This window comes from Pseudomyrmex gracilis, unplaced genomic scaffold, assembly GCF_002006095.1.
Source record: "Pseudomyrmex gracilis isolate BER0280 unplaced genomic scaffold, ASM200609v1 scaffold_17, whole genome shotgun sequence".
NCBI lineage: Eukaryota > Metazoa > Arthropoda > Insecta > Hymenoptera > Formicidae > Pseudomyrmex > Pseudomyrmex gracilis.
In genome coordinates, this window is record NW_018020601.1 from 326,037 (window position 1) to 349,366 (window position 23,330).

At 33.7% G+C, this 23,330-nt stretch overlaps 5 protein-coding genes across 7 annotated transcripts; 4 read left to right on the top strand and 1 right to left on the bottom strand.

The window, feature by feature from the left end:
• The first annotated feature begins 330 nt into the window (after positions 1-330).
• LOC109864112 (ATP-binding cassette sub-family B member 7, mitochondrial) lies at positions 331-5,903 on the top strand. Its single transcript, XM_020445024.1, has 11 exons — positions 331-617; positions 2,575-2,826; positions 2,902-3,109; positions 3,185-3,351; positions 3,439-3,717; positions 3,807-3,981; positions 4,074-4,231; positions 4,354-4,517; positions 4,661-4,790; positions 4,900-5,175; positions 5,260-5,903. Exons 1-11 carry the CDS (start codon positions 450-452, stop codon positions 5,509-5,511), a joined length of 2,229 nt encoding a protein of 742 aa, XP_020300613.1. The 5' UTR covers positions 331-449; the 3' UTR covers positions 5,512-5,903.
• Positions 5,904-6,018: 115 nt separating this feature from the next.
• On the top strand, positions 6,019-10,053 carry LOC109864113 (lebercilin-like protein). The gene is made up of 7 exons (XM_020445026.1): positions 6,019-6,320; positions 6,627-6,724; positions 6,833-6,987; positions 7,122-7,340; positions 7,417-7,536; positions 7,625-7,860; positions 8,721-10,053. The coding sequence occupies exons 1-7, from the start codon at positions 6,259-6,261 to the stop codon at positions 9,994-9,996; spliced, it is 2,166 nt and encodes a 721-aa protein (XP_020300615.1). The 5' UTR covers positions 6,019-6,258; the 3' UTR covers positions 9,997-10,053.
• Positions 10,054-10,657: 604 nt separating this feature from the next.
• Positions 10,658-13,173, top strand: LOC109864149 (Krueppel homolog 2). 2 transcript variants are annotated; one of them, XM_020445089.1, is made up of 6 exons: positions 10,658-10,917; positions 11,552-11,719; positions 11,872-12,053; positions 12,141-12,208; positions 12,322-12,455; positions 12,563-13,173. In XM_020445089.1, exons 2-6 carry the CDS (start codon positions 11,553-11,555, stop codon positions 12,774-12,776), a joined length of 765 nt encoding a protein of 254 aa, XP_020300678.1. In that variant the 5' UTR covers positions 10,658-10,917; position 11,552; the 3' UTR covers positions 12,777-13,173. The 2 variants fall into 2 exon arrangements, with proteins under 2 accessions (XP_020300678.1, XP_020300679.1); XM_020445090.1 differs by lacking the exon at positions 10,658-10,917 and adding an exon at positions 11,007-11,140.
• Positions 13,174-13,835: 662 nt separating this feature from the next.
• LOC109864150 (40S ribosomal protein S3) lies at positions 13,836-15,576 on the bottom strand. The gene is made up of 4 exons (XM_020445092.1): positions 15,472-15,576; positions 14,475-14,797; positions 14,192-14,379; positions 13,836-14,059 (listed from the first exon to the last, which is right to left on the bottom strand). Exons 1-4 carry the CDS (start codon positions 15,502-15,504, stop codon positions 13,872-13,874), a joined length of 732 nt encoding a protein of 243 aa, XP_020300681.1. The 5' UTR covers positions 15,505-15,576; the 3' UTR covers positions 13,836-13,871.
• Positions 15,577-15,842: 266 nt separating this feature from the next.
• On the top strand, positions 15,843-20,343 carry LOC109864143 (AFG3-like protein 2). 2 transcript variants are annotated; one of them, XM_020445082.1, is made up of 13 exons: positions 15,843-16,093; positions 16,546-16,669; positions 16,750-17,068; positions 17,207-17,300; positions 17,396-17,561; positions 17,675-17,810; positions 17,894-18,012; positions 18,095-18,370; positions 18,484-18,711; positions 18,843-19,069; positions 19,131-19,307; positions 19,408-19,626; positions 19,723-20,343. In XM_020445082.1, exons 1-13 carry the CDS (start codon positions 16,007-16,009, stop codon positions 19,960-19,962), a joined length of 2,412 nt encoding a protein of 803 aa, XP_020300671.1. In that variant the 5' UTR covers positions 15,843-16,006; the 3' UTR covers positions 19,963-20,343. The 2 variants fall into 2 exon arrangements, with proteins under 2 accessions (XP_020300671.1, XP_020300670.1); XM_020445081.1 differs by lacking the exon at positions 15,843-16,093 and adding an exon at positions 16,106-16,313.
• The last annotated feature ends 2,987 nt before the right edge of the window (positions 20,344-23,330 follow it).

Consider the following 23,330-nt stretch of genomic DNA (forward strand, 5'->3'; position numbering starts at 1 on the left):
ACCTGTGTCACGATTTTTAAAGACTTAGAATGGCGTATGGACTAGCTTGAAACGGTCCTTTGAGCCATATATGCACCAAACCATAAGCATTGAGCACTTGTCGCAATTAAAACATGTGATTGATCAATTACCAATCCGCGAGGAAAGTTACTAGAACTCGAGCCAATCATCAACGATCAATTGGCCGAATTGATCAATCACAATCGATGATGGAAACAGGCCCTGAAATATTATTGAAAACTTACAAAAACAAGTACACTTATGTCATGTGACCGTACCACGTGTTCGACTATATCAGCTGTATTATGGTTAGGTTAGGTTAGGTAATGGTCAAGAGGTCTGTCGCGATTACATGATCACTGCGATGTGATATTTATATTTTATATATATGATGTTTAGTTAACAATTCAACTTTTTTGTAAAAAAAAAACAAAAAAACAAATAACAAAATGTTAAGCCGATTACTGTGCGACCGTTTACTGCGCGAAGCACCGTACGACAGGAAACTATGGACCATGATGAGAAAAACGTATTGCAGCAATATAACGACAAAATTAATATTTAATAAATTTTACGTTAACGAACGTAATTCTACGTTTTCTCTTCTCAGCGTCAGGGTAATATATTTAACTATTATTATATTACAAATTTTTTTTTTTGCACATAAAAGAAAAGAGAACATAATATAAAGATATTATAATAGAAAAAAGCCACTAATTGATTATTGATTATGATTTAAAAAGACTCAAGTGTGTAATTGATTCGAGATATAATAAAGATTACTGTTACTGCTTCTACAGATATAATATCTACGTCATATAATGGGGCGAACACGGAGAAAACGTCAGCGGAAGAAGTTCAATTTCATAAAATTGAATGAAAATACGAACAAATCCTTAATGCATTTAAAGTCTTGGCTTCTAAGTCAAAATTGTTTGTCAATTCGATATTTGATACCAGAGCAATTTTCTCTCACAGGCCGGGGTTTAAAGACATCAAAGTCTGTAGAAATAAATGAGCCGTTAATTAAACTGCCGCTTCATATATTGATAACAACAGACACAGTGTTGCAAAGTGATATTAGAATTTTGTTTCTAAACAATATTACGGACAATTTCAGTCCTCAATGTGTACTGTCTGTGTTTCTTGTTTATGAAACACATTTGGGGACGAACTCGAAGTGGTATCTTTATCTAAAGACTCTGCCTCAGTCTTTTACAAATCCAGATTTTTGTTCAAACAAAGAGAAGAAAATGTTGCCAGATTTTATTCGGGATTCTTTATCTCGATCCCATAGATTAGAAAGTAATTTTTCTTCGCTAATGAAAGCTGTGAAAAATCTAGACACTTTCGACAAAGGTTGCTGTTCTCATTGTAACAAGCGCTTACAATCAATAATAACATTTGCAAGATACAAATGGGCGTATTATGCGGTTAATACGAGAGCAGTGTATATGGATACTAAATTATGCAAAGAAAACACATTTAACGTCAAACAGCCTAATAATCTGGCTCTAGCACCTTTTCTAGATTTATTCAATCACGATGTAAATACGGCTTGCAAGGTATCCGTTATTACGGACGATTACCAGAATCGGTATTATCAAATAATTACTTTAAAGCCATTCGACGAAGACTCGCAAGTGTTTATTAATTACGGCGCGCATAACAATCTCAAATTATACATCGAGTATGGATTTTTTATTCCACGCAACCCACTGGATGAAATCTGTTTCGATCTTTCCGACGTGCAAAAATGTTTCGATATTTCGAGACATAAATTGAATTTTATCACGTCCAATAATTTTCACAAGAACATGTCGTTTACTCGCGATGGTCTGAATTACAACGCAACAATAACATTATTTATATTGAGCACAAAAGTAAAAAGAGATAATTGGAGGATTAAGATGTACAGCGAAACATTCGATTCGGATGAATTGTATGCAATTAATAAGCTAGGAATAAATATCTTAACTTTAAAACGCGCAGAATATGCGTGCGCTTTAAATAATATGAAAACAATAAAGCTCAAAAGTCAGAGCTTTTCAATTGCGATTGATCTTGTTCAGGAATATATTAATGCATTAGACACGGCAAAATATTGTATGGAAACGACAGATAAAACTATATATGTTTAGAAAATCACAAATTATAATCTAAGCGATTTTAAATCTTCATATTTTTCTTATCTATGTAATAAGTATACTGATTGTTAGTATAAAAAATATATTTAAAATATATATATATACACTTAAAGTAGTTTAATATACTTTTGTCACGTGTACAGTGAGTTAGTTTTATAAAATATTGTGATAATAGAGAATAATAAATATTGTAATCAAAATATTAATTTTTCTTTTATTCATTAAGGTTTATATTTAAAAAAAAATAGCTTTTCTAAATTGCTAAAAATATTTCTTAAGATAAACTTTACACACACGCTAGATTTTTTACAATTTACATTGTACTGTATATATCTTTATCGTACAATTTTAATGTTAAACTTTGCAAATACATGACTCTTGAAATATATTGATAACACTGTTTTAAACTCTATTCTTTATTCTCTAGTGTTGCAGTGGTAATGTAATCGACCGTGCTCGGGGGAAAAAAAATATACCACAATCTAAATCCGTTGTGCCGCCAGTAAAGTTTACATCGGTTGTCGCTGGATTAACTGGATCAAAATCTGGACAACAAAAGAGGAACTGTTTTCATCCCGGTGTTTCCAGTTTGAACAGAGATGCCTTGGATTTACACGACAAACCGTCAGTCACCAGTACTGACATGTTCAAAGCCATGCTGAGATACATTTGGCCCGAAGTGAGTATAATACACGTAAAATTTTGCAAATATATACAAAACGGTGCAATATATTTATTACATTTATCCTTGCAGGACGATCCGGAGATACGGAAAAGAGTCAAAATCGCGGTGGGCTTACTTGTAGGCGCCAAGGTCTTAAATGTTTTTGTGCCATTTATTTTCAAGTACGCGGTAGATGTTTTAAATACTCACACGGCAACTACCACCGGCAGTGCCGTCATGAGCTTAACAACTGCGCCTGCGACAGTTGCAACTGTAGCAAGTTCGCTACTCATAGGATGTAAGGATTTTCAATTATATTTTTATTTTTTAAGATATATTTTTTACGTAATTGTGAATCCAACTTTCTTCGCAGATGGAATAGCGCGAGCCGGAGCAGCGGGTTTTAGTGAGCTTAGAAACGCGGTTTTTGCGAAGGTCGCGCAACACTCTATTCGTAAAATAGCGAAAAACGTTTTTCTACATTTGCACAATCTCGATATGGCTTTTCACTTGAGCAGACAAACCGGTGCTCTATCAAAGGTAAAATTATTTGATACTAATACAAAACACATGTGAAGAGACGGAGGGATAAGTCATGTCAAAGTTTAAGCATGTATTTATTTTCAGACAATTGATCGTGGCAGCCGCGGTATTAATTTTGTCTTAAATGCTATGGTCTTTAACATCGTACCCACTATTTTCGAATTAGCATTGGTCAGTGCGATACTGGGAATAAAATGCGGTCCTGAATATTCAGCTGTAGCGTTGGGTTGTGTGGGTGTTTACACTGCGTTCACATTAGGTGTAACGCAATGGCGTACCAAATTCAGAATTCACATGAATAAAGCAGAAAACGAAGCGAGCAACAAGGCAATAGATTCACTCATCAATTATGAAACAGTAAAAGTCAGTAATAGAAACATGAATCTCTTAAGTCATCGTCATGTAAAAAAAAAAAGACAAAATATATTAAAATATACAATTGTGCTCTATAGTATTTCAACAATGAAAAATTCGAAGCAGAAAGATATGATGAGTCATTGAAAAAATACGAAACAGCATCCCTTAAGACCAATACGAGCTTAGCATTGTTGAATTTCGGACAAAATGCTATTTTCAGCGGTGCACTAAGTCTAATCATGGTAATGGCAGCGCAAAATATAATAAATGGTAATAAATCAGATTTATTTGCAGTTAGTTTATCAATTATAGTATCACAAATTCAATACTTAGAGAAAGATCAACGCATGTTTGGCCTTTAGGTACGATGACTGTGGGTGATTTAGTGATGGTAAACGCCTTGCTATTTCAACTCTCAGTTCCATTGGGATTCTTGGGTTCTGTCTATCGAGAAGTGAGACAGGCTTTCATCGATATGCAAACCATGTTTACACTCATGACAACAGACGCTGGTATTAAAGTAAGATATAAAATTTCACATATACAAAAATAAAAGTAAATAATAATTTTTAACTTTTACACATTTATGAAATAATCCGCATAAATTAAATAAGTAATAAAATTTATGTTTGTTTATAACAGTCAAAAGAAAATGCATTAAGATTTTTCGTGACACCAGATTCATCAGACATCCAGTTCAAAAATGTGAATTTCGAATATGTTCAAGGAAAACCTATTTTCAAAAATGTATCATTCACCATACCAAGCGGCAAGAAGATTGCTATTGTTGGCGGATCTGGTTGTGGGTAAGCTATTAGGTACATAAATTGTTATATAATATATAGATTTATTAATTAATTCAATAAGTACCACCCATAAGTAATCGCGCAACACACAATAGTTCTTAATTAATATAAATTATATTTCATGTAATTAACTATAATTTTAGGAAGACGACAATTGTGAGATTATTGTACAGATTCTTTGAACCACAGAGTGGCACTATTCTTATTAATGGCCACAACATTCAAGATGTCGATTTAGAAGATCTTAGAAATTGTATTTCGATTGTACCACAGGTATAATTGAAAATTTATATCTTTTTCTTCTGGTTTGATAGTAAACAAAAAGTAACTTATTTTGCTTACGAACATTGTTTCACATAAATATGTTTGTTACGAATTTCAGGATACAGTACTCTTTCATGAAAATATATTTTATAATCTACACTACGGTAATTTGAGAAAATCGCATGAACAAGTTTATGAAGCTGCAAAAATGGCAAATCTACACGATTCCATATTAAAATGGCCGCAAGGATACGATACACCCGTAGGAGAACGCGGTTTGAAATTAAGTGGCGGGGAAAAGCAAAGAGTTGCTATCGCCAGAGCGATACTAAAGGACAGTCCCATATTAATTTTTGATGAGGCTACTTCCTCACTGGATTCAATTACAGAACATGCAAGTTTTTAAGAAATTGCTCGTATTTTAATACATTTATGTAACAAACGGTTACACATTCTGAATAATATTGTATATTTGCAGAATATACTCGATGCCTTGCGTAAGGCAACAGAAAAACGTACTTCAATTGTGATCGCACATCGTTTATTAACAGTCATGGATGCCGATGATATACTCGTCTTAGATCAGGGCAAGTTAATCGAAAGAGGCACACACGAATCTTTATTGTCAACACCAAATTCCTTATATAGCAAATTGTGGGAAACTCAACACTTGGGTATGAAAAAACCTCAAGAACAAGAAGAAAGAAACAAAGCTAAACAACATAATTAAAGATAACGTAATCTAGGTAAAAAATATTTGTTACACAATGAAAGAAAATCTCGGCTGTTCGAGAAATTTATTGAAAATAAGTTATGATTTAAACACGTGTACCAGAAACGATTTGTTTCATAAAATGTCAAAGTATTTTAGAATTGTGCGTAATGTAAATGTGTAAAGTTAAAAGAACAGACAAAGAGATATTTATATTATGAAGTCACAAGTGTGTGTGTACATATTAGACAATGCCAAATAATGTCAAATAGTAATAAACAAGTGTGTATCACATTAACATTTTTAGATAGTTACTTCTTTGTTTTAATCAATTGAGACAAGTTGCGATTAAAATAATTTGTATGTATGTATATTTTCACATAATAATATAGATGAAGAGAAGGGGAGAATTACTTCAGTATTTTTAGAAAACGTTTCTTTCTGTTTTTTTAAATACATTTTTTGAATGTGTTATTAACTCTTCTGATATCTATTACAAATTACAACAAATAAAAATATTGTTACAAAAAAAGAATGCTTGAGAACATAGTTTATCTTTTAAATTTAAACTTTGAGAGAATATACGCTTAAGAACAGAACTGATCATTATTGTGCATAGATGTTGCCTTGACAACCGTGCGAAACAATTATGGATGCCGACTGTGGCTTGCAGTGAGTATTTGACAGCTCTTTGACAATTTCACACTATAAACGATAGATTACATGCAATTACAATGTGGATCATAATGAGCATATAAATATACAATGCAAACTGAAGCATCAATTTTACCAGTAGTACAATTGCATATGCATAGAACTTTGACTAGGTAAACAAAACTACGAGAACATGCGGTATCAAACTGACAGACATGTTTGCATCTATTATTAGATTTCAAAATTTATATTCTCAGATGTGATATGTATAAATAGAAATTTATAATTCTATAAGAGTTTTGATTAAAAATTATCAATACTTATATACATATACATAATTGTTCTTTATTACAAATATCCAAAAATTACTATTTAAAAAAAAAACATTTATATAGTTCAGTACATACAATTTATCTTTTGGATTAATATATTTTTATTTAAAATTCAATAGAAAGGTATCTAAAATTTATATCTTATAGAAAATCAAAGCCCATTTCAACATTAGAATCCAAGAAGCTGTCTCCTTGCAGAAATACTCTATTTTCACCAAATAAAAAATGTTTAAACCCCTTGCCTGGTTTGTATAAAAATTAAAAAAACAATATATACATGTAATACACATGTAATAAAAATATCTGCATATAATACAGTTTTTATAAAATCTTGTTATATTATGCATATATAGGTGCACCTTATAAAGGCAGCATTAAACAGCAATCACTGTCAGATGAACAGAAATCTAGTAGAAAAAGCATTCTTGGACAAAGAGTAATGTCAGCAAAAATGCTTCGTTTCAAACAGCTGCAAAATCAATTAGCTGATGCACACTATCATCTAAATGTGAGTATTAAAAGAAATAATATTAGTGTACATATTAGTATCTTGTTTTATTTATAATATTAAATATTTATCACACTAATAACAATTAAAAATTTTAACAAATAATTTCCTTAGAAAAATAATTTTTTTCGTAGGAATTAGCGAATGAAAATAGACTCTTAAAGGCATTGCAGAAAAGACAAGATTCTGCATTAAGACGTTACGAGGGAACAAATGCTGAGCTACCACGACTTATAAATTCCCATCATGAAGAATTGAGAGTACTTCAAACAAAGTACAAAAAACTGAAAGAATTGCATAAAGATACTTGTAACATATTGAAAGAAAAAGAAAATGAGCTTTACACTGTAAATGTGAGTTTTTCCAATTCATGTCTTTGTGTAACGGTGAGCCATGGGGTGGATTATATAAAGAAGATTTATTTTTCAGTCACAAAACAAGCACTTATTGCAACTTAGCAAAAATAGACATCTCGAAGAGAGAGAAAAGTTACAGTTACAATTATCCGACATGAATCATAAAATGCAACAGCAACAAGACACTATACAGGTAACTTTCACCTCTTGGTAATGTACGGTAAAAATGTGTAAAAAAAATATATATATATATATATATATTGTATTCTTTTTCTTTGCAGCTTTTACACAGAAAGCTTGCGCTGGAAACCAAGAGTCTAAAGCATCAATTACATATCGAGATTTGTAAACACAAAGAAACACAGAAAAACTTACAGGAGACAATAGAAAAATTGAAAAGTTTAGAATGTTTGTTGGACAATAGAGAGAAGAGACTGTATTACAATGGTCAATTACCAATTAATATCAAAGAGAGAAATTTAGTTAGCCATTCTCTTACAAGCCTTAAAAACACAAGGTATAAAAATTATCTACATCTTTGTACGTTTTAATTACACTAGAGCTTTTGGATATTTTTTCTTCTATATATAATATATCATTATATATTCTCTCCAGCATCTCCAATTCAATTAAAACATCTAGTAGGAGTAAAAAAGGTGAACACGATATGTCAAAGAATAATTTGGTGAGAATAAGTGAATTATAATTGTATAACTCTAAGTGTGTGAAATATTAACAAAAGATAAGAACTTCATATAATTGTATAGCTATCATACGATACATTGGAATCCAATGACGAGGAAAAAATGGCAACGAATAACGTCAGTGATCATTCAGTTCATCAGTTGAAATCGGAAACAATGACGAGCCTGCAACAGATACGAAAGTTCCGGCTACAAAGATCGCCAGACATACGCAAAAATGCTCGTTCTATGGACGACTTAAGATCGAGATTTAAAGATTTGGAGAAGGAAGAAACGCAAGACAATGAAAACTTTTTATCGGTAGACTATAAAACAATGTTAGAGAGAGACGAGTCGAACAATGACAAAAACAAAAGTAGCAAATTAAGAAAATTGTTTAGTAGAATGAAAAGTCACAATTCACAAAAGTTTCAAAAAGATTTGAGAGACGAATTCGAATACTCGTCCGACGACGGAGAGAGTGGAGGAAATGTTAGCAAACGTCACGTTAAGTCTTATATTCCAGATATTGCGCAGAAATCTAGAGATTTGTACGCGAGGTATGTAATAAATAATAATTTTTCAAAAAAATTCCACTTCACCATGTAAATTTATTTTTAACACAATACTTTTGTGTATATTTCATGTAAAAATTCTTCGATTTTGTAATCGCGTTTTGTTGTATGTATGTTAGATTAATTAACAGCACGGACGATACCTCTGATACATTGGATGACACAATCAAGAGGGACAGTTTTCATTACAATAATGACGAAGAAAACGAAGAAGAGTTAAATACACGTCTGGCAAAAGATTCAGCATTTCAGGAGCAGCACGTGTACGAGAGAAAATCGAAGGTACTGCGCCATAGAATCACAGATCTTTACGATAGTGGCTCTGAAGATGACTCCGACGAAAAGGTGGACGCAAATAGAGATTCCTCCGCCGAATGTAAAACCAACGATTTTCCTATCTTACCTAAATATGACCAGGAAAATCCCGGTAAATCTATCGACGACGCCAATCGTACAGACAACAGCAATCCAGAAATTGAAGAACGATCTATCATCGAAAGACTGAAGGGTGCGGAGCTACAGAGGATATCGAATAACGTTCGAGATAACGCGCGCTCGAGCGAAAATCTAGAGGTTTCGCAACGCTCTTCAAACGCGAAGAAAATCTGGTTGGAGGATCAACGTTCTTCGGAGCGTAACGAAGATAAATCTCTTCCAACTGTTAGTAAGAAAGATACGAGAGATGAAGCGAGATATTCGGAAGATGAATCAGTAACACACGCCGATATGTCACACGGCAAGATCCGTAATGATATGTTGAAACCAAATAGCACGCGCAAAGAAGTGGAAAATTTGCCAAATACAGAACGGGAAGAGGATGAAGAAAAAACACAGCAAATTCGTAGAAAGGATTCTGTGACAAATCGTCCCGATGAGTACAATAATCCTACGCGTGACTTGGGAAAAGAAAATTCTACATTCAAGAAAGAAGAAACGTTAAATTCGACACAGCAATCCGACGTCGACGAAGGAACAGCAAAGAACAATGAAACAAGTTTGGGAACAGAAACCAGCCTAAGTGTTTCGTCAGAAGCGAAAGACGTTGGCGCATTATTATTGTCGAACAATAAGCTCGCGTCTCATGATCTGAACGAGGAGAGCAACGACGCGAAAACTGACGTAACGGATACAAGAGAAACAAATGACAGGAAGAGGATTACTTACAACAAGGAGAAACTGTTGGCCACAATGAAAGCCATAGATGACAACGAGAATATCGAGTTTTTGAGTCAGGGATACAAGAATCACAACGCGGCCAATAGAATGCAGATAACGGAAAATTTATATCGCGGTTTGCCCGCTCACTCGAAGACAAAGCGCGACATAATCAAAGACATATTTGAGGATAATCATAGAGAGAATAAAGTCAGAGGCAATTGCAGCAAATCCCATTGAAATCTTAGAGGTGTGGTGGTTGTTATTGAAGATTACAGTAAATAGGATAAAACTTGATTTTGTGTTTTCCTTCGTTATTTTCCTCACAATTCTCCATTAAACTCCGTCTGTCAAATATAGCGCGTTGAGAAATGAAATGTTTAAAAAAGAAAAAATTTTCTATTATGGCCTGTGTGTTGTTACCTTCAACTTGTCCATGTTAGACGGTTAAAAAAAAAAAAAACAAATCTAATCTTTCGCACAGTGCGAACGTGCCAAAATGATGCAAAAGAGTGAAAACACTGAAAACTGACGTACAGATCACATCGCCTGTTTACTTCCCGCTTCCTTGATTGCAAATTTCTCGCGCACTGACACTATGCGCGTTCAAAATGACGCGACATTTTAAACGCAAGCTCGACTTACCGGGCCTACAATTTTCGGATTGGTCGATTTGTCGAACATGAACCAATGCGATTGGATATTGTGAGCACGGCGTTCGCGAAGAATCTATCCCATATGGCACCTTTAAGGACACTAACACACATGCAGGCGGAATGGGGGGGGGGGGGGAAAAAAAAAACATGGTAGGAGATGAACCAATCGCAAATAAACGAGCGATTCCGATTTTTCCAAGTTGATGCGAGAGACATATTTGCAATCACAGTTTTAAGTTGGCAGTTTGTAAATTCCTATTATTTGGCTTTTATTCGCTAGATGGTTTCGTACTGTTGCCTTTGTGGAAAAATAAATGTCTCTCTCTGTCAATGTTGCGAGAGTCCTGAGGCTTCGCGGTTCCACTTGTTAAGACACGTAGATGCCACGAATAGGTGGAACTTCGCGGTAGTTTTTACAAGTGTGCGTTCTGAAAAGTGTACTGACGTGTAGTGACGCGAAGTTGTTGTATCCTGTGCGACGTGCGAAGCAAACGTAAAATTACACGTAAGTAAATTTAAATGTCGACGATTCGAGACCCGGATCCGTCAAAACTTATTCTTGGCGATTTGCAGTGTCATCGAAGTGACGGTGTAACTCGCATAACTAACCGCGCACCTGTATCGTTACGCGTGTAAAAAAAAAAAAAGAAAAATACGATCGCAATATGCAAAGAAACGGTTTCGTGCGTCATACTTTTAACATCGCAACTCCAATCGAATTTATAGAAGTAAATGTTTATTAGCCTTTCGATTTCTTTCCTTCGTGCGAACAAAAATCGACACTGTTTCGAATTTGTGATTCTCTCAAGTGAAAAGACACACAGAAAGTGGCTCCACTTTCACCTTAGAAACGCCTGCTGTCACAGATTTTGACGCGATATTTGTATCTTACGCACTTATACACAGTATAGATTTTGTGTTACAATAATTTTGCATACAATTTACATAAAAATTTACATAAGTTATCCTTCAATCTTAAGAATTTTAATATATCCTTAAAAAGAAATAACATGAAACAAGTTTGTTAATTTCTATGAATGTGATGCTAATGTGTTTTTAAATGTTAATTCATTCTTAATATCTTTTTTTTTTTATCTCTGTATCAGATATATTCAAAAATATTGTTATTGGTTTTTTAGTATGGCGGAAGACATGAGCAGTGGTTCAAGCGACTCGTCACCACAAGTCGAAAGAGGATGGCTTGCCTTGAAACAACATATAACGGAAAACAAAATTAAATTCGGTTTATGGGTCACAAGACTTTTCACCATCATATTCACACTTGGTTACGTAATTCCTATATTTGGGTAAGTTTCTTTGCGACCAAAAGACTGATACAATGATAACTTGTTATAAATTGTAGTCACAATCATTTGCCGAATGTATATATATATATATATATATATATATATATATATATATATATATATTGTAAAAATACATCTTATCACTTTTTCAGCAATCCTTACAACATATACTATAAGGCATTAATGAATAATGCAGCTACCAGTGCTTTACGTCTTCACCAAAGGGTACCTCGTGTTCAACTCACTAGGCAATTTTTAGAGACATTATTATTGGAAGATTCGTGCCACTACTTGTTTTACTCGTTCATTTTTTTCTATGGGGCGCCAGTTACACGTATCCTTTTCAAGTCTATTTAAAGTTTTCTAAAAAAGCAATAATATAAGATAATAAAATATTTATATCCTGAACTGATATACATAGTGGTGCTCACACCAGTTTTCTTGTTTGCTATTATGCACTTCGCCAGTTACTCTCTCACGTTGCTAGATGTAAGTATAAAAAGAACTGGTACTAATGCTAATTACATATTATTTAAAGCAAAAGTATACACTATATTTGCATAGTCATTATGAAACTGGAAGTTGAACCTGTTTTTACGCAGTGTTTAGGTCACAATAGTTGGTGGGGTGCCCGACTGTTAATATCTCTGGTGGAATTTCAATCGCGAAACATCCTTCGGCTTATTGCTTTATCTGAGATTATTATCTTGCCGTTCACGGCTGTTCTGGTATTCACGTACGTACATATAAAATTGTCGTAACCTTTGTTTTTGTTTAGCTATATACGTAAACATTTAATAATCGATACGATAAACATTTAATTTTATAATTTTTGTTTTGCAGAGGACGCGTCGGTTTGCTGACGCCGTTCATCTATTTTCAGTTCTTGAAACTGCGTCTCGCGTCGCAAAGGAATCCATTTACACGCAATGTATTCTACGAGCTCAGAAACGGATTGAGCTCGGTTTCGAAGAAACAAGGAGTACCGGATATTGTTCGAAGAATGATCGAAGTTCTGCTCACTCTCACCCAACAAATGGCACCCATGCGCCAATAATATATTCACGATAATTAAGTTTAAGTTCTTTCTCATTTTTTCTTAAGACAGATCTCCTAGGGTTCTAGGGTCCACACAGTGACACTTTCATAAATTCGTATTAGCGCAAAAGATGTGAGTGCCGATGTCAAAATTTATTATTAAATACGCAATAAGTTTTTTGAATATCTGTGACAAGAAGGTATCAAAGTGTATGTGGATGGTGTTTCTTATATTACTAATTATATATACTCATTTGTATGGCAAAAATCTGCAGCGAAACTCGTAATCTTGCATTCGATCGCAATTCACAAAAGGTTTAAAAGATTTTTTACAAGTCGTTTAGGATATTTGGTTGTCTATTTTTCAGAATACTTCGAGTCTCGTTAGATTTAAGAAAAAAAAAAAAAAAAAAAAAGTAAATGCACATATAGTAAATATCTAGTTTTGAATATTGTTCAATCTAATAAATCGTAACAAGTAGGTAATGGTGTATGACAGGGTTTGGTCTTGTGGTATCAGGTATGTGCGTAATATATTTAACTTGTAAAATTAATAATAATTTTATTATTATCGATCTATAAGAGAAAAGGATTATCAAGTTCAGAAATGATGTAGATATATCTTTGGAGTAATCAACTTGATGTGTCATATTTTGTCACATATTTGTCAATTGAAATTATTTTTTTTTCTGTAATGTAATTTTGTCTGCTTTCTACTTTACATTCATTCGAGCATTCGTTAGGTTTTAATCTTTTCACTACGAAAAAACTGATAGTTGATTAATCTGTCTTTAAGAATCGAAACGCATCAAATTAAGTATAGCAAATTGTACATGAATGATTGTTTTCTGTATTATATGTTTATCTGTACAAGGTGTATTTCAAACCGATTCTATGAACAAAAATGGTTATTCGTACTAGTACCAATGTGGAGCACAATCAGAAAATTTATTAATTTTTCAATACACAAGAGAGTGTTTTTGTTTTAAATAAATTGTAAAACTATTTACTGGTCTATTTTTTCAAAACACATGTTTCAGGAAGTAGAGATTCAAGAGAATAAAATAAGAAACTGGAATCTTTTCTCTATTTACCTTTTTTATTCAAACGATTGTTACACAGGAAGCGGAGTAGGTTGTTGAGGTATGTCTTTTGATGGTTTTACCTCAGAAATTGGGACCGACGGTGGTTGTTCCTCTTTTGGTTCTACGATTGATACGTAATCCGGTAGAGGCTTCTTTGGACCACTCTTACCATTGGGATCCCAAGGCAACATAATTTTTACCTTGATCCCTAATACACCTAAAATTGTAAATGTTTTCAAAATATGTTTAATAACTTTGATAAATATCACTTGTTTCGTTTATTGATTATTTTTACAATTTTAGAAATGGGTTATTATTAATACTGCATTATTATAAAAAGCAATCGTACCTTGTCGAAGAAGCACGTGTCGCGTAGCAGTGTTCACGTATTCATTTGTAGGTTCACCAGAATGAATCATGAGACCGTCAACGAACTTCATCGACTTCGCTCTCTGACCACGTAATTTTCCGCTAACAACAACCTCACAGCCCTTGGCACCCGATTCCATGATAAAGCGCAGAACACCGTAACACGCTCTGAACGTAATTGAGCAAATGATACATTTAAAGATTATGAAGAATTATACTTAAAATACACAAATAAAAAAATCAGAAAATAAGCAAGTTATTACCTTCGCACGGCGAGGCCTCCAATCAGCTTATATCGCAGAGACTCAGCCTGTGCAATGGCGCACAAGCCTCTTGTAGCAACTTTTTCTGCATACAACTCGACATTCTGAGGTTCTTTGAAGTTGAAACGTTTTTGTACCACAGATGTTAATTCTCTGATTCGACGTCCTTTTTCACCGAGTACACTCTGTGTGTGAGTAGCCAATAAAATAATTTCTGTGCGATTCGGAGTCACACGTACTTCCACACCAGAGTATCCATCCTCGGCGAGTTCACGAGTCAGAAACTCATTCAGTTCTGCTCTGAAGACACCGTCTCCTACAAACTGAAAAAAAAGTAACAATTTGTAAATTTAGAGTAAGTCTTTTGTGCCCTGTTATGAAACACAACTTATTTTTATGGGAAATTATATTTACAAGTGCTTCTTATTGCACATATTTGTCATACAGAATTGTGATACAAGCTTGTATACTTTTAATTATGTACATACATGTGTACACACACACACACACACACATACTTGTACAATTAAACCTGTTCTTTTTGACTGAACCTCGTACACTATTTATCTTTCCTCTTTTTTTCTTGGAAATGAGGTCAAAAAAAGATAAACAAGACGTTGCTGTGCAAGAAGTTCAGCTAAAAACAGGTCTATCGATACAGATTGATATAACCTCAAAATTTCTGATTACATTGCAATACAGAAATCAAAGCGCTATTGAATACGGATCGCAAAGACGTGAAATAGAAAACTGAAACGCGCACCGGACGTTCTCTCAACGAGATTTCCTCAAATCTAAATACATGTGAAACGAGACACGTGGAACGGATTGAGTTCTATATGGAAGATTGACGCTAGAAACATCGAGCGTCATCTCCACTTTGCGACAAATATACTTGAGCAATTTTCAATCAAACATCATCCCGACAGTTTTCGACACCTCGACAATAACATATTTTCGCATAGTATTTATTATAAATAAAGAAAAATCGCCTTACCTTTCGCTTTTTTGAAATTGATCGGTTTTCCATGATGATTTATACAAAAGAGGAAGAGAATCGAAGAGAACGTCACACATCACAACGATGACTTTTTAGCGCCACCTGAAGATATCTCCTAGAACTACAATAGATCACGTGACATGCAAGTGACCGGAAGTAGCCATACGCGCGCGCATTTGAAAGAGTTTAAAGCAGAACGTGCCGAGTTGTCGTCTTGTCAACACTCGACGTTGATTGGTCGGTTCTAAAAGTAAGAGCCAACGTTCGATTGCTGCATTTCAGTTTGTTCCGCTGAAGCCAAAGTTTCCTATTGCTTGGTAAGATGGTGGTGGGAGAAGAACATTGCTTTCGCGTTGCGACTCGTTATTCACTGTCACAGTACCGAACAGTACCGAAAATCTATAAGAACCGCACAAACCGAGATGGTTTCTGGCGGCCGGTAGTGTATTGTGAGATTTTGTGACAAAATAAGAAAGAAGACATCAATTTTCAACGGATCTTTGTGTAGTAATTAGTGTGGTTTATCAAAAATATGGCGTATCAATTGCTGTCGTCGACCAGCAACCTGGAACGGCTAATTCTGAAGTCTACACAGAAAGGTTATTTCGACACATTTCAGGTATCATAACCTCTGACATCTACGTCTGATCTAATATGGTGCAATTGTGGCATCACACGTTTGTAAAAATAATTGCAATGTTTCTACGAAAAGGACAATAATGACCACTCATTGTTTCATCATGCAATTGTACGATCTCGATGTCTTATGTCGTGTTGCAAACATTTTGTGTGAATTTGTTCAATATAATTTATCTGATACACTTCACCGTATAGTTATGGTTAGAAAAGAAAATTTTTTGTTTGCTTGTTTTTATATTTTTTTTGTATTTTTCATTTGCTAATTTGTCGCAATTTTGTATATATTATAATTGTAATATTGTAATATTGTTAAAATATATCATAAATATATTATAATTGTAATATTGTAAAAACATAATTCTTGTTATTTTTCTATTTTTTGTCAATAAAGTGATAAGAGATTTGATTAATCAGTTGAAGTACATTTTTCAGCTAAGGCGACACTTAAGTCTACTAAAAAATAGAACAACATTTTCAGTACTTGAGCAATTGCAACAAAAATGGAGATTATTTTGTAAAGAGCCACCTAAAGGATTTGAAAAATTCTTCAAACCAGGTTCTTAAATATTTATTTTGTTTTATTCTTGTTATAATTTATATATAGTTCTTAAAACTTGATATCTACTGTGTTTACAGGTGAAACAAAAAATGCTGAAAATGCTGCAAAAAAAGCAGAAGAAGCATCAAGTAAAAAAACTAGTACACAGAAACCTTCTTCATCTTCATCTTCATCTTCATCTTCATCTACCTCATCATCTAGCTCCAAAGATTCAGGCTTTCAATGGACATTTAAGATTTTTGGAGACAAGTCACGAGGAGGTAAATCATTTGAAGGCGGTGACAAGGACAAAACATTTATAATTTTGGGAGCACTTAGTGTAACTGGTGTGCTTGCATATGTACTGTCCCAGGATTACAATCAGAGAGAGATAACATGGAGAGAATTCACATATAAGTAAGCAATTTTTGTAGATCCCTGATAATTATATTAATATGTTTTTGATAAAGCAAATAAGTACATATTTGTAAACCACATACACAAATTTATTTATACTTGTACTATATATCACGCTACTTATATCTCTTGTTTCAGTTACTTAAGTAAGGGTATTGTTGAGAAGTTAGAAGTTGTAAATAAAAAATGGGTGCGTGTGAGGCTCTTACCTGGAAATACTGTGGACGGTTCTGTAGGTGTCCTTTACGTTCAGTGTGTTATGAAGTTATCCTGGTTTTTCAAATGGAATTTAATAATATAATGCTTATCATGTTATATTTTTTATAGGATACATTATGGTTTAACATTGGAAGTACAGATACTTTTGAAAGAAATTTAGAAAATGCACAACTAGAATTAAATATGGGACCTGAAAATTATATTCCTGTAATTTACAAAAATGAAATAGAAAGCATAAACATATTGTCGTATCTGCCACAAATTCTCATGTGGGGTAAGTAGTAATTACTGGTATACCAACTATGTTTAGTTTTCGAAAATTATAATAGATAAGTTTTTTATTTGTTGCGTGCATATTATATATATAATCCGACCAAATATATACAGGTTTCCTATTTTATTTACTTCGAAGATCCGCAGAAGCGATGACTGGTAAGTCAGGTAAGAGAGGAGGACTCTTTGGTGCGGTAATGGAATCGACTGCAAAATTAATAAATTCAAAAGATATTGGTGTACGATTTAAGTAAGTAATAAATATATGTTAATTTTAAGTATACGTATAATGTGCTTGTGATTTATTAAACTTATGCGCCAAATATATATTAGAGATGTGGCTGGTTGCGAAGAAGCTAAGATCGAAATTATGGAGTTTGTAAACTTCCTGAAGAATCCACAACAATATATAGATCTTGGAGCTAAAATTCCAAAAGGTGCAATGTTAACAGGTAAATTTATATAAAATGACTTTCATATCTAAAATATTAATGTAAATCTAGAAGAAACGTTTGTTTTTTTTTTTTTTTATAGGACCACCTGGGACTGGTAAAACTTTGTTAGCTAAAGCAACAGCCGGTGAAGCGAACGTACCCTTTATTACGGTATCGGGTTCAGAATTTTTGGAGATGTTCGTCGGTGTCGGTCCTTCTAGGGTGCGCGATATGTTCTCTATGGCACGAAAACATGCACCGTGTATATTGTTTATCGATGAGATCGACGCGGTAGGACGAAAGAGGGGAGGTCGAAACTTTGGGGGACACTCTGAGCAAGAAAATACATTAAATCAGCTTTTGGTAGAATTGGATGGTACGTCGTATTTTTGGTTACGTAAACACGGCACGAGACACAACTATAGCTCTTGAAAATCTAAGAAACCGAAACCAGTGAACAATGTTTAACGATTGATGAATTTCTTTAAGGATTTAATACAACGACTAATGTTGTCGTATTAGCGGCGACTAACAGAATAGATATTTTAGACAAAGCATTGCTAAGACCTGGAAGATTCGATAGACAAATATATGTGCCCGCGCCTGATATTAAAGGACGGGCGTCAATTTTCAAAGTGCATTTAGCTCCTTTGAAAACAATGTTAGATAAAGACCAGTTGGCAAGAAAGATGGCTTCGTTGACTCCTGGTTTTACAGGTACGTACGTAATTATATAGTGTGTTTGAAAAAAAAAACTGAGATTAGACAAAAACAACAAAAGTTTAGATAAAATAAAATGAAAACTAGACAAAAACTGTCAGAACGTTTATATATGTAGATTATTTTAGGAGCTGACATCGCGAACGTTTGCAACGAAGCGGCTTTAATAGCGGCAAGAGATTTGAACGATAATATTCAACTTAAAAATTTCGAGCAGGCTATCGAGAGAGTAGTTGCTGGTATGGAGAAAAAGACGAATGTGTTGCAACCTGAGGAAAAAAAAACGGTCGCGTACCACGAAGCCGGTCATGCGATAGCAGGCTGGTTCTTGGAGTACGCGGATCCACTTTTGAAGGTATCGTATTTTTGTCTACGTTTTGAAATTGTAAACGTCATCGAATCTCTATTTTCTTAAGGTGTCCATTATTCCACGCGGTAAAGGATTAGGATACGCCCAGTATTTACCTCGTGAACAGTATCTTTACACGAAGGAACAGTTATTCGATCGGATGTGCATGACGCTCGGTGGACGAGTGTCGGAAGAAATCTTCTTCGGTCGCATAACTACAGGCGCTCAGGACGATTTGCAAAAAGTATTATTATTACTATAAAATTGCGTATACATATTTTTACGCGCATATAAATTACTCATATTTTTCAAGTGTTTTAATATAAATTTTATCATTTTTGAAGATTACAGAAATTGCGTATGCACAAATTACACAGTACGGCATGAATGAGAAAGTTGGAAATGTCAGTTTTCAAGTACCGAAACCTGGCGACATGGCTTTTGACAAACCGTATTCCGAATACACCGCTCAACTTATTGACAATGAAGTTCGAGACTTAATCGATAAAGCACACAAACGAACGCAAGATCTTCTGAACAAACATAAAGAAGATGTAATCAAGGTAAAAGCGGTTTAATAATTTTTTTTTTTTTTTATATGATTGAGGTATATAGTTCGCTAAAACGAGAACTGAAACACAAATTTCTCTGAATTTCAGGTTGCCGAGCGATTGTTAAAGCAAGAGATTTTAAGTAGGAACGACATGGTCGAATTGCTCGGACCTCGACCTTTCCGCGAAAAATCAACTTACGAAGAATTTGTCGAAGGCACAGGTTCGTTTGAGGAAGATACTACATTACCGGAAGGTTTGAAGGAATGGAACAAACCGAAGGAAGAAACAAGCGAAGCGCCAGCGCAGCCTTCCAAAGTGGCCTCCGAGAGCAAACAACAACCGTAACAACGACTGTAATTGTAATATTTTAGTGTCTCAAGTGCTTTGTATAATAGTTTGAAACAAAAATATATCATTAATCTGTTCACGGATATCTTAGATAACAATATATTCGGCTGCATAAGCGATCGTAACATGAACGCGATGAAACATGAACTTATCATCAATTTGACGTGAAACTTTATATGTAATTATTAAATTTACATTGCACACAAATTTCTTCCCACGCTGGATTTGTCTTTGTTTATCATCAATTAGAAACAGTATTGTAAATAATAGATATCAAGCGATGTCATTGTAAATGATATCAAAATTATGCTTCGAAGCATAGGGATTTCGAGAGATCTCTTGTGTTGTGTAATAAATCTACATCATATACTTTGTCAATGTTTTGTACATAATTATTAAAGACACATTTTTGTTTGAAACAAATTTGATATTATTTTTCTTTCACGTTTTTCGGACGAACATTTATGTAAAAACTCGATATAATTTTGTCATTTTAAGAACGGCGAGTGATTAATCTTGAATTTTCTTTTTATAAAGGAAACAATTTATATGAAGAATTTTAAAGGAAAAATTGTTTCGGGAGAATTCAAGGATTACGGTGCGGAATCGAATAAATTTATATATAATTGTTTGTCTAATTCATATTTAAGGTTAATTTATTAATAAGAAACATGTGTCGGAGTAACACGATCGACTTTTGCATTACATTACGTGGGTACGAATTAATTTTATGTCTGATGTGCTGTGCTTATTGCACACCGCTGTAAATATATATGTATGTAAAATTGCTTTTGTCCGTACCGTGACGACGGAGCGTCGCGGCTATATATATACATATATATATATATATATATATTTATATATATATACATATATTTTATATATAATAAGAGCTACGAAAAATTTGTAAAAGGTATTCGCCATTTTATTCGTAGTTCACTGGTATATTGGTCGTGAATGTGGTTGTCACCCGTAAAACATTTTTACTTTACATTTCTGTAGCGATTGAAGCGAATAATCTCTTCGCGCGCTCTACCGCGTGCTCGATTCAGCACCTGATGCGTGAAATAATGACTCTGGCGATTAAGTTGGAGAATTTTAGCAAAAATATAGAAATTTTCGTAATAACGCGTACTGTGTCGTTATGTGTGGAGATCCATCAAACAACACGTAAAAGTTGAAAAGAAAAACATCTTTAAAGTGTTGAGTACGTTCGACATAGTAGAACGTTCTCCAGACTCTCTTTGTCTGGCATGTATGTGAATCGCGTGTGTATGTGATTTTCTTCTTTTTCCAACTAGATTAAACAAATATTCGCACGTCAGTGTGAAATTGTTCTCGTGACAGGTACTGAATCTACAAAAAATGTTTTTTGAAGATGCTAAACACCGATAGCCTTCTTCGAAAGATCAATCGGCGCTCCGTATCGATTCTATCTATAGGTAATATAACGGCGGTTGTGGATGTATGTGTACAGATCCAACACGACACGGCGTTGTAAATGACTATAACAAAGTTTGGTTTGACATTTAAAAAGTGTACGCGCGATGTGTATGTTTTTTTTTTTTTTTTTTTTTAAGTTTGAAATTTGGTGTTACATTGTACCAAAATTGGCAAGTTCGTTTTTATCACTGCACCACTTTGTACATGGGATTTTTAACGGATATGTAAATCCGCTCAGTACACACATACGCGCGCTGATGTTGATCGGTTTGACACAAACAGTTTATATCGAATCGTAATATCAACTTCTGACGTCACAACAATATTTGGATTTATTATTATTAGTTTAACCGGTTTTTTCTTTGTAAACAGCAACTCTGTACAACATGTTATCTGATTCGGTGTGTGTGTGATTTGTTTTTTTTTTTTAAATATTATTTCATATATAATTGAGAATAGAGTTAAAATAAAACATAAAGCATCTGTGTGTGTGGTGAAAGCTAATCTGAAAATTAACTAGTATTAATTTGCGATATTTTTTGTTGTGTTTATTCGATAAAAATTTTTATTTCTTTCTATTCTTTTTCTTTTGTTCTGATTAGTTTCAGCCGTTTGCTCGCAGCGTTTTCAATTGGAAGAACATTTTGTCAATTGTTTTTTTATTCCGCTGTCGCAAAGAAACAACGTTTTTTTTTTTAGCGCATATTTCCAAATGTGTCTCATGTATTTATTCCAGTCGTTATATTAAAGAAAAAAAAAACGATAATTACACTAGAAATCAATATTCACGTATCAGCGAAAGTTTCATAATTTTACATCAAACCGTTTGCTAGTAAAAACAAAATCTTGTGTGTATATTTTTTTTGTAAACTTTGAAGAGTTACTTCGCGTTCTGTCAAATTGAAAAAACAGATTTTTGTTTTTTTTCTTCAAAAAATTTTTACTTTTACATACTTCACAAATGTGTTACAATGTTGCATGGGTTTCCGACGTCTGCGGATTCTTGTGTTTTTTTTTTTTTTTACAGTGAAAAACATACTTGTGATGCAAGGAAGATCAGACAAAATGTTTTTATCAATACACAAAGAACTCTCACATGTGTGGATTTCTTCTAGTGTCTTTTTTTTTTTTTTTCATGATAACACTGTCACAAAGAAAATTTCAAAGTTTATTAAACCGTTTTATACATACATACACAATTTTATCGTTTTTGAATGGTTGTTGAACGGATCTTATCATTCTAAAGAGATATATTAAGAAATAATGAAATAAAAAACACACATTACTCTTGTGTTCATTTCATTTTCAGTCTCGTCTATTATAAGTGACAACTTTTTATTTTACATAGAGTATAATCAACAAGGATAATGTGAGGATAAATGAACGTTTTGAACTATTAATCACAAGCGATACAAGCTGCACTGCGATATAAGATTATCGTGTTCGGATACAAATCCGTGTGTGAACATTTTTTCCTGTTTTTTTTTTTTCAAAATCTTTTTCTTTCGGTATTTGCGTTTCATTTACGTAAATTTGGCACCTCTGATACAAGATTTATATTCTTTTCCTAATGACAATAGTGTTACGATGCGTTTTATCGAAATTTTCAGGCGATGTGTTTGTTTCAAATAACATGTACATTTAAAACAATTACGTGGTACGAAACTCATCCCGTTGTAAAAACGCGATAACAACATACTTGTACTGTTGAAACAGAACCGCAGCCGGCATATTCATAGTCGGGTCTTGTAAGATCGTCTTAAGTTTATCCTAAGATGATGTGCTAGCCAAAGAGACGGTCCCCTGTACAGCATCTTAATGAATGCTGAATCTTAATCTCTTAAGATGGAACTTGAGACGGCCTGTTAAATACAAGATTGGCCTGTGTAAATACCGGTCTGTTCTTTTTTTTTTTTTTTTCA

What these genes read in the sequence shown, in the direction of transcription:
- LOC109864112 (XM_020445024.1), top strand. Translation starts at nt 450, where the DNA reads ATGTTAAGCCGATTACTGTGCGACCGTTTACTGCGCGAAGCACCGTAC. An exon ending in AGCGCAAAATATAATAAATG is followed by an intron (nt 3,982 to 4,073) that starts GTAATAAATCAG and finishes TTTGGCCTTTAG; the next exon opens with GTACGATGACTGTGGGTGAT. An exon ending in GTTGGCGGATCTGGTTGTGG is followed by an intron (nt 4,518 to 4,660) that starts GTAAGCTATTAG and finishes CTATAATTTTAG; the next exon opens with GAAGACGACAATTGTGAGAT.
- LOC109864150 (XM_020445092.1), bottom strand. Translation starts at nt 15,504, where the DNA reads ATGGAAAACCGATCAATTTCAAAAAAGCGAAAG. An exon ending in GGAGGCCTCGCCGTGCGAAG is followed by an intron (nt 14,380 to 14,474) that starts GTAATAACTTGC and finishes AATTACGTTCAG; the next exon opens with AGCGTGTTACGGTGTTCTGC. An exon ending in ACACGTGCTTCTTCGACAAG is followed by an intron (nt 14,060 to 14,191) that starts GTACGATTGCTT and finishes TTACAATTTTAG; the next exon opens with GTGTATTAGGGATCAAGGTA.
- LOC109864149 (XM_020445089.1), top strand. Translation starts at nt 11,553, where the DNA reads ATGGCGGAAGACATGAGCAGTGGTTCAAGCGACTCGTCACCACAAGTC. An exon ending in TACGTAATTCCTATATTTGG is followed by an intron (nt 11,720 to 11,871) that starts GTAAGTTTCTTT and finishes TCACTTTTTCAG; the next exon opens with CAATCCTTACAACATATACT. An exon ending in ACGGCTGTTCTGGTATTCAC is followed by an intron (nt 12,456 to 12,562) that starts GTACGTACATAT and finishes TTTGTTTTGCAG; the next exon opens with AGGACGCGTCGGTTTGCTGA.
- LOC109864143 (XM_020445081.1), top strand. Translation starts at nt 16,194, where the DNA reads ATGACCACTCATTGTTTCATCATGCAATTGTACGATCTCGATGTCTTA. An exon ending in TGGAGAGAATTCACATATAA is followed by an intron (nt 17,069 to 17,206) that starts GTAAGCAATTTT and finishes CTCTTGTTTCAG; the next exon opens with TTACTTAAGTAAGGGTATTG. An exon ending in GAAATACTGTGGACGGTTCT is followed by an intron (nt 17,301 to 17,395) that starts GTAGGTGTCCTT and finishes TATTTTTTATAG; the next exon opens with GATACATTATGGTTTAACAT.
- LOC109864113 (XM_020445026.1), top strand. Translation starts at nt 6,259, where the DNA reads ATGCAAACTGAAGCATCAATTTTACCAGTAGTACAATTGCATATGCAT. An exon ending in ATGTTTAAACCCCTTGCCTG is followed by an intron (nt 6,725 to 6,832) that starts GTTTGTATAAAA and finishes ATGCATATATAG; the next exon opens with GTGCACCTTATAAAGGCAGC. An exon ending in ACAAGCCTTAAAAACACAAG is followed by an intron (nt 7,861 to 8,720) that starts GTATAAAAATTA and finishes TATGTATGTTAG; the next exon opens with ATTAATTAACAGCACGGACG.